Source organism: Lathamus discolor, unplaced genomic scaffold, assembly GCF_037157495.1.
Source record: "Lathamus discolor isolate bLatDis1 unplaced genomic scaffold, bLatDis1.hap1 Scaffold_253, whole genome shotgun sequence".
Lineage (NCBI taxonomy): Eukaryota > Metazoa > Chordata > Aves > Psittaciformes > Psittacidae > Lathamus > Lathamus discolor.
Window position 1 is genome coordinate 1 of NW_027069282.1, and position 9877 is coordinate 9877.

The 9877-nt window shown below is 60.2% G+C and overlaps 1 protein-coding gene across 1 annotated transcript; it reads right to left on the reverse strand.

Annotated features, from left to right (window-relative positions):
* Positions 1–31: 31 nt before the first annotated feature.
* TRIM62 (tripartite motif containing 62) lies at positions 32–2913 on the reverse strand (the record flags this gene model as incomplete). Its single annotated transcript, XM_065664533.1, is given in 13 exon segments — positions 32–89; positions 92–130; positions 132–156; positions 238–386; positions 389–454; positions 457–504; positions 1161–1211; positions 1214–1261; positions 2471–2572; positions 2574–2635; positions 2638–2698; positions 2700–2858; positions 2860–2913. Coding segments are annotated over 13 exon segments (901 nt in total), but the record flags the coding sequence as incomplete, so codon positions are not given.
* Positions 2914–9877: the final 6964 nt, after the last annotated feature.

Sequence of the window (9877 nt, forward strand, 5' to 3'; positions counted from 1 at the left end):
TCCCTCATCCATGCCCTCCCCCTGCCCTCACCGGGATGGATATCCTGGAACAGCGATTTCCAGATGGTGCTGTACTGCAGCAGCGGCCCTCCATGTACTTGGAGGTGGGGAAGTCCTCATAGGTCAGGTTGGGTCTCATGGATCTTCCCTTTCAGCCTGCGAAGGAGCGACGCGATGGAGCGTAAGGATGCAGGGGCAGGGGCGGGGGACCGCAGCATCCCCCGCGGTGTCACCCACCTCTCGGAAAGGGACGCGACTCCCGGCCAGGAAGAGGTGTTTGTCGGCCCTCGGCCAGGCGCTCCCTGCAGGATCTGGCTGCCCCTCCTGCACCACCTGCGCAGCTGCTGGCTGCAGCGCTGCATCTTCTGCTCGATGTCGGTGATGGTCCCGCGCCGGTGTCGGCCTCCAGCTCCTCCAGCATCGCCTTCTGCCGCTCCCGCAGCAGCCGGTGCAGCCCGCTCGAAACGCCTCCCCGATGGTCACCCGCAGGCTCTTGGCTGAAGACTTGGGGGGGTGTGAAGGGGTCAGGACCCCCCCTCCATGAGGCTTTGATCCCCCAAAGAGACCCTTTACAGCACCGTTAACTCAACCCCGGGCGCTCCAAGGGCGGGTATTTCACCCCATAGATAAAGCTAAACCACGGCACCGTGTGGGGATGGAGAAGATCAAAGCTCACCAAAAGGCGAGCAAGGAGATGAAGGGTTCAAACAGGGTCAGAGATAAGGCAGAAGCTCTTCCCTGTGAGGGTTGCTGAGGCGCTGGCACAAGGGTGCCCAGAGAAGCTTGTGGGCTGCCCCATCCCTGGCAGTGCTCAAGGCCAGGCTGGACACAGGGGCTTGGAGCAAGCTGCTCCAATGGAAGGGGTCCCTGCCCGTGGCAGGGGTTGGAGCTGGAGGAGCTTTAAGGTCCCTTCACCCCAACCCATTCCATGTTTCCATGATTCTATGAAATATAAACTAAAAACGAATTAAAAAAGACAACTAAAAGCAGCCCTGAAGGGAACATCTTTTGCTCCCTCTTTGGGATCAGCAGCCTGATGGGCTTCCTCGAACTGCGGTGGGTTCTGGGGCAGCGGCCCCATGGAATGGGGGGGTTTGGAGTCTCTGGGGTGCAGGGAAGGGCTGGGGGGTCGGGATGCAGCCCCTGGGTGTGGCTCCTACCTTGGTCTCGGCCAGCTGCCGCCGCAGGACGTGCAGAGCTTCCGTGTGGCTCGCGCTCGCTCTCTCTCCTGCAGCCCCTGGAGCTGCTCCCGCAGCTCCCGCTGAGAACGGACCCAACAAACAGGGATCAAACCGGGATCAAACGGGGATGTGGGGGGGAGAGCGGGGTCCCAGGAGGCAGCTTCCCTGCCCGAGGGGGCGGTGGGGGTGTGTACGCCTGAGGAACCCGTAGCGCCCCAGTGAGGGCACCCAAAGACCACAGGGATCCCCAGTGCGGATGGAGAAGGGGAATGCCAATGGGAGCAGCTGCGGAAGGGCACCTGGATTGATGGACAGAGAGGAGGAAGCTGTGGGGCTGACCCCCACTGGGTGCAGGGACAGATGGACAAAAGCTCAGAGGGGCAGCTCAGGGCAGGGATGATGCTGCATGGGAGGGGGGGAGGAGGGATGGGATGGAGGGAAGGATGGATGGATAGAGGGAGGGAGGGAGGGAGGGATGGAAGGAAGGATGGATGGATGAAGGGAGGGAGGGAGGGAAGGACTGGTGGATGGCTGGAAGGAAGAATGGAAGGGTGGATGGAAGATAGAAGAATGGATGGATGGAAGGATGGATGGATGGAAGGATGGATGGATGGAAGGAAGCAAGGAAGGATGGAAGGATGGATGGATGGAAGGATGGGTGCATGAATGGAAGGATGGATGGATGGAAGGATGGATGCAAGGAAGGAAGAAAAGAAAGATCAATGGATGGATGGATGGAATGGACAGATGGAGGGAAGCAAGGATGGATGGAAGGAAGGAAGAATGGATAGAAGGAAGAAAGGATGGCTGGCTGGATGGATGGAAGAAGGGACGGAATGAACAGATGGAAAGAAGGATGGAAGGGTGGATGGATGGATGGATGGATGGAAGAAAGGATGGATGGAAGGAAGAAAGGAAAGAAGGATGGATGGATGGAAGTAAGAAAGGATGGATGGAAGGAAGGAAGGGAAGAAGGATGGATGGATGGATGTAAGGATGGATGGATGGATGGAAGGAAGAAAGGATGGATGGAAGGAAGGAAGGAAAGAAGGATGGATGTAAGGATGGATGGATGGAAGGAAGAAAGGATGGATGGAAGGAAGGAAAGAAGGATGGATGGATGGATGTAAGGATGGATGTAAGGATGGATTGATGGATAGAAGGAAGAAAGGATGGATGTAAGGGATGGTTGGATGGATGGATGGATGGATGGATGGATGGGTGGATGGGTGGATGGATGGAAGGAGGGAGGGAAAGAAAGGAAGGCTGGGCGGAACGGACAGACGCACCTGCAGCTCCTCGAACGCATCATCCACGTTGGTGACCTGGTGCTGCTCGTGCATGGCGGGCTGGTCGCAGAAGAAGCAGACGACGGCAAGCGCAGGGTCGGTTCAGGCAGAAGAGCTTGACCTTGTCGTGGTCCTTGCAGGGGGAAGGGGCTGCGCTGGGCGCACCAGCAGCGTGTCCAGCGGGAAGGCGCTGTACCGCTCCACGATGTTGGCCAGCTTGAGGCTGGGGGGCCAGGGTGGGCTCGGTGAAGGTGCGGCGGCACTCGGGGGCAGTCGCGCGGGTGCCCTGCGGCTCCTGGCGCACCCAGTGCTCCGTGATGCACCGGCGGCAGAAGTAGTGCTCGCACCCGAAGCTCACCGGGTCCTGGTAGATGCTCAGGCAGATGGAAACAGAGCAGCTCGTCCTTCAGGCTGCAGGCCATGGCGGGGCTGGGAAAGGTGGGAATGGGGTCCTGGAAAGGGAATGAGGGGAGGTGGGTCTGGGGATGCTAACTATGGGGGGGGGTGGGAGGCAATTGGGGGTTGTAATGGGGGTACTGGGGAGCAGGATGCAATGTGGGGGAGGAGGGATGGAATGGGGGGGAACTGGGGGTCAGTTGGCAATTGGGGGCCTGGAGGGATGCGATAGGGGGAACTGGGGGTCAGGATGCAATGAGGGGAGGTGGAGGGGATTGTAATGGGTGGAATTGGGGGGCAGGAAGCAATGGGGGGAATTGGGGTTGCAATGGTGGGGTTGGGGGGGGTGCAATGGGGGGGAATTGGGTTTGCAGTGGGGGGAACTGGGGGTGCAATGGGGGGAATTGGGGATCAGAATGCAATGGGAGCACTGGGAGGAGGGAAAGACTCCCTGCCCCTCGACCAGGGGGAGGACTTAGGGGTCAGGATGCAAACGGGGAGCTGGGGGCACAACAGAGGGACTGCGAGGGTTGTAAGGGGTGGAATTGGGTTCAGGATGCAACGATGGGTTGGGTGGTGGGGGGGGGAGGAGATGGAGCTGGGGGTCAGGCAGCCGCTGGGGGATGCAGTGGGAGGGAAAGGGGGGATCAGGATGCAAGGGGGGGAACCGCGGCGGGTGCAGTGAGGGGGGGATTGAGGGTGCAGGTGACAGGGGGGGAGCCCGAGAGGGGTTTAACAGGGGGGGCACCAGGGATGAAGATGACAATGGGGGACCCGGGGGACGAGCCTGCAACGGGGGCAGGCGGGGGGGGGGGGGGTCTGCAACGGGGCTTGCAACGTGGGGGCCGGGGATGAGGGCTGCACTGGGAAGGGACCCAGGGGAGCGGAGGCCTGCACCGGGAGGGACCCGGGTTCGAGACCCCCCCTCCCCTCAACCCAGCTCCCGGCAGAGGACCCGGGTTCGAGACCCGCCCCACCCCCCCCCTCCCTCCCTCCCGGTGCCCGGTGCCCGCTGCCCTCAGACCCAGCCGGTGCGCCTGCCGGTTGCCCGGGGATGGGGGGAGGGATGGGGGGCGGGGGTGGGGGTCACGGGTCCCACCACCGCCCTCACGGAGCGGCCCCCGCCGCGACGGGGAACGGGGTGTGGGGGGGAGGGGAGGGGAGGTGAGTGAGAGAGACGCGGAGGGGGCGGGGGCCGCGCCGCACTTCCTGCCCGCCCCCCCCCGCTCCCGCCTCCCCGCCCCCTCCGCCACGCAGCCACAGTGGTGCCGCCCGCCCCGCCCCATTGTCCCCCGCGCGCGGCGCGCGGCCCCACCGGAGCGCACACACCGCCCGCGCCGCGGGTGGGGGGGGCTCTTAAAGGGGCGCCGCGGCCCTCGGGGGCTCCGTGGTGCCACCTCCGCGCCAGCTGTGTCGGGACCCCTCCTCCGGCCGGGCAGCGCTGGGGGGGCCTCGGGGCCGGGGGCGATGCTTGGCACCGGGGGCTGCTGCGGAAACGGCCGAGTTTTAGCCCAAATTGAACCGATTTGGCCAAAAATCACTTAAAGAGAAGTTTGGGGGTGATGGGGTGTCAGCGGGGGATCTCCCCTGTCACGGGGGACACTGGGCCACGGGGCGACCCGTGGGACCTATAGGGACATATGGGGGACCTACAGGGGTCTGTGGAGCCTGTGAGGACCTATGGGGACCTGTAGGGACCTACAGGGACAAGTGGAGACCTATGGGACCTGTGGGGAACATATGGGGGACCTATGGGGGTCCTGTGGAACCTATGGGACAAGTGGGCACCTATGGGGACCTGCAGGCACCTATAAGGACTTGTGACAACAAGTGGCGTCCTACGGGGGACCTATGGAATCCTATAGGACCTATGGGGTCCTATGGAAACCTATGGGACAAGTGGGCATCTATGGGGACCCAAGGGGTACCTACAAGGAACTTGTGGCAACCAGTGGCATCCTATGGGGGACCTATGGAATCCTATAGGACCTATGGGGTCCTATGGAACCTATGGGACAAGTGGGGCATCTATGGGGGACCTACGGGGCACCTATAAGGACTTTGTGGCAACCAGTGGCATCCTACAGGGACCCTATGGGAATCCTATAGGACCTACGGGGGTCCTATGGAACCTCTGGGACAAGTGGGGGAACCTATGGTGACCTACAGGCACCTGTAAGGACTTGTGGCAACCAGTGGGGTCCTATGGGGACCTATGGATGTCCTATATAGGATATATGGAGAGACCTCTTGTGGACATATGGGGACCTGCAGGGGACATATGCAACCTGTGGGGACATACGGAAACCTAAAGGACCTGTAAGGATCTATGGGGACCTATGTGACCTATGGGCACCAATGGGCTTTTGCCAGTGCCGGGCTGCCCCATGGCGAGGCTTTACCCTCCCCAAAGACCCCCTGGGGGGTCCCCATTGATCCCGTATTGAGGCAGCGGACCGGGCAGACGGAGGCACAGGGATGGGGATGCAATTCCCTGGGGTGGAGAATGAAGCTGCATATTTCGGAGGGCGGAACGGGAACGCTGGTCCGGAGCCAAAGGGAACAAACTGCTGAGCTCTCGGCTGCCGGCACCCCCCCTTTTTCCTACCCCAACCCGGGCATCCCCCCTTATCCCATCCCCTCCTTTCAGGGAATAACCACCCACTTTGTTCCTTTTCCCGACAGGCCCAAAAAGCTTGGAAAAAGCCCCCCCCCCCCCCATTAAAATAATAAACCCACATGGCTTTGAGTTGGTGGTTTTTTCCTTGCTTGTTTTTCCTGCATTAGGAATTCAGGTCTGGTCTCCCCCGTGGGGACCCACCGGGGACCGGGAATGGCTGAAATGAAACCATCAGACAACAGGGATGGAGCCAGCTCCGATGGAGATAGACCAAAATCCCCCTTTTTCACCCCAAATCCAGGCTCGGGGCTGGGCGGGGGGGGCCCATTCCAGGTCGTTAATGGGTTTATTCATTGATGTGGTTGGGGAATGGGGGTGATGTGAGAGCGTTGTCCCAATGGACCCCCATCGGGAACGCCGCCGACGCATCCCATGAGGTGATGCAGGGAAACCACGGGGGCAAACAGGGAAGTTAATCCCGGTTCATTAATTTTAATTGGCTCCATTACCTCCCAGTAACCCCAGTGTGAGGCCGGGAGCCCCGCCATGCCTTAATTCTCTGGGATTCTAGAGGGATACGCAAGCCCTTCTCCATGCATCCCTCCACGCATCCCTCCATGCATCCATCCCGGCTCCGGCGTGCCGCAGCAGCATGCCAGGCCAGCGCCGCCGGGCATGGAAAACCAGGGCAAACCCGTCCCGTTGCCACGTGCGCCGCGTGTGCCGGCGCTGCCGGAGGGGATCCATGCTGGAATCTTCCCTTCACCGCGGGCCGGGATGGAGCGGCGCTGCCGGCGGGAATGGGCACGCCGGGACGTGCTCCCCGCGGCGTGCGTGCTTCCATGGAATGCCGGCAGCGGCCTTTGCTGGTGGAGACCTCCCTCTTGGAGGGGTTTCATCCCGGTTGGAGCATTCCCTTTCCTTATGGATTCACCGGGAGCACGAAGGCCAGCGCGGGAAGCCGCCCCACGCCGGCGCCTTTCATCTCCTCGTGTGCTTTGCAAACAGTAACTAATTAATTCTAATTAAGTCATTACCTCATTAGAGCCCTCAGCGCCCGCTTCCAGGAGCCGGGAATCTCGTGAACCTCCTGCTTCTCTTTCCCTGCCACCAAACATCCCAGAACTTCCCACCACCGGATCCGGGGTGAAAACCCCACTTTTTTGGGTTCAGGAACCTGGAAAAGTCAGGAATGAGGATTAACCCCCATCCGGCAGCGGGGAATGCCGCATCAGCCGCGGTGGGGGAACCTCCTCTGGTTCCCCACCAGCTTTATATGGAAAACCGAGGGATTTCTCGGGAAGGAAACGGGATGGAGGAGCTGCAGAGAAGCGTTTCCCAAAGGATTTCCTGCCCGCTGACCCGCAGCCGGGGGATGAAGACTTTGGGGATACCAAGGAAAGCCCGGTGGGCCCACGTTTTTGCCATCGGGGACAACCCCTGGTTGCTCTCCATGGACCCAACCCGATGGGTGGTTCCCAAAGCACCATCCGGATCCGGTGATGCCGATGGGAAGGAGCCGTGGTGCCAGGGGGGATCACGCAGGTGCATCAGCCCCAAAGCCTTACCGGAGCCCCACAGCAGTGATTTACAGCACGGGTTTCCCCCCTTGCTCCTGCCTCCCCCTTCCTCCTTATCGCGGTCGCATCTATGCCGGGGGCAACCCCAGCCTTGGATCCGTGGTTTTCGCGCTATTCCCCTCTGGTTTGCATCCCGGGATGGAGCCGGGCGCGGGTTTATCATCATTCCATGATTTCATCCCTTGATCCCTGCATACCAACCACCTCCCCAGGAAAGGGGCCCCATTCCCACACCCAAGACTTAAATCCACCCAGCGCAGAGCTGGAACAAAACCCTGGAGCGCTGCTTATCCCATCCGGGAGACGTTCACCATCCCTTGGAGGAACCCCCCCCATCCGTGTCCCCCGGTGCGGATTTGGGGTTGGAGAACCCCATCTCCCAACAAACGAGCAATCTCCTAGGATGCTTCCGAGATTCCCGACCTCCGCTTGCATCATCGTGGGCACAAAAAGCCCCGGCAGGAAAAGTGAAAGCGCCAATGGGAATAAACCCAGCCAAGGGGGAATGTTGGTGGCATCAGGGATATCGGGGGAAGATCCGGGATGTTCCCGGCTCTCCCAGTGTCCTGGGTTGGGGGGGCGGGGGGGGGGGGTTGGAGCTGCTGGTGGGGGTATCCATAATGAACGGATCCAGGACCTTCCGAGATGGGAAGAGGTTTGGGCAATGGAGGTGATCCAGGGTGTGGCTGGTGGTGCCTTGGGGACATGGCCAGACCGGGGGGGGGCACACTGCAGATGGAGACCTAACCCTAACCCTAACCCTAACCTCTTGGAAGCTCATCCCAAACCGGGAGGATCCTAGGACACGGAAGGAGGGATGTCCACAGTTTGATGGAGACCACCTTCCTACCCAACTCATCCCATCCTCATCCCCACACCTCCATCCCAATCCCAACCTGTTCCATCCCATCCTCTTCCTCACCACATCCCAATCCCAACCTGTTCCATCCCATCCTCTTTCCCACCACATCCCAATCCCAACCTGTTCCATCCCATCCTCTTCCCCACCCCATCCCAATCCCAACCTGTTCCATCCCATCCTCTTCCCCACCACATCCCAATCCCAACCTGTTCCATCCCATCACCCATCCTCTTCTCCCATCCTAATCCTATTTTATCTCATCCTCATCCTCACCTCATCCCATCCCCAACTAATCCATCCCATCCCAACCCATTGTATTCATCGCCCATCCCATCCTTGTCTTCATCCTCACCCATCCCCCATCCATCTCCTCCCAATACATGCCGTATTATCCCTCATCCTCACCATATCCCAATCCATCCCATTCCAACCCATCCCGTCCTCATCCTCACCCCATCACAATTCATCCCATTCCAACTCATCCCATCCTCATCCTCACCCCCATCCCAACCCAACTCATCCCAACCCATCCCATTCATCCAATCCTAACCCATCCCCATTCCTTGTCCTTCTCTATTCCCCACCAATGTTCTCAGAAGCATCACTTGGTGTTGGGTTTTAGGGCATCCCTCTCCTTCCACCCCCTTTTCCTTTGGGAAAAACTTGAAATAAATCCCATTTCCCCCTTTCTTTTACCTATTTTCACATTATAAATTCAGACGCGCCGTCATTCCCTGGAGCACGGGGGGGGACGGCGGGGAACCGGATGGAATTTGCCCCCCCTTTTCCCTCCCCTATGGGCTGGATCCACATCTGGGGTGAGGCGCTGCGATGGGAACGCAGGGATATAAACCAATGGATAAATCCAGTTAAATCCCAACCAAGGGGGCTCCCCAAAGGAGGAGAATGGGAATGGAGGCCTGGGGGGTGCCGGGGGGGGACCCCGAGGTGGGAGAGGTACCAGAGGGTCTATGGGGACCCCCAAAGGGGTTGGAGGGGCCAAAGATGGGGGGGTGACATCCTGAGGGTGGGCTGAGGGGGACAGGAAGAGATTTGGGGGTGCTGAGAGAAGAACCACGGGGGGCCGAGGAGATTGGGTGGGGGACTGAGGATAACTGGGGGGGGGGGGGGGGGGCTGAAGAGACCTGAGAGGTGCTGAGGAGGAGGTTATGGGGGGGCTGAGAGGAACCAGGGGGAGAACCCTGGGGGGCTGAGGGGATCCAGGAGAGGGCTCAGGTTTGGGGGGGTGGAGGGGGAACTGGAACTGCGGGGGGGGGGGTATTCTGATATGGTTATGGGGGTGCTGTGACAGTTATGGGGGGTGTAGAGACAGTTATAGGGGTCCTGATGTGGTTATGGGGGTCCTGATGTGGTTATGGGGGTGCTGAGACAGTTACAGGGGTCCTGATGCAGTTATGGAGGGCTGCTGGGAACATTTATGGGGGGTCCTGATGCAGCTATGGGGGTCCTGATGTGGTTAATAGGCATGCTGAGACAAGTTATGGGGGTGCTGGGACAGTCATAGGGGGACTGACGCAGTTATGGGGGGTGCTGGGACCATTATAGGGGTGCTGATGCAGTTATGGGGGTGCTGAGATTGTTTATGGAGGTGCTGAGACTGTTATGGGGGTGCTGGGACATTATTAGGGGCCCCTGATGCAGTTATGGGGGGTGCTGGGACATTATAGGGGTGCTGATGCAGTTATAGGGTTGCTGAGACTGTTATGGGGGGCCCTGAGATGCAGTTATGGGGGGTGCTGAGACTGTTATGGGGGTGCTGAGACAGTTTATGGGGGTGCTGGGCACATTCTAGGGGCGCTGACGCGGTTATGCGGGTGCTGACGCCGCTATAGGGGTGCCCCGTACACCCCTATACACCCCCCCCCCCATTTCACCCCCAGCCCCGCGGTCCCTATCGGGCGCTGCTCTGCGGCGCTGGGGCGCTCGGG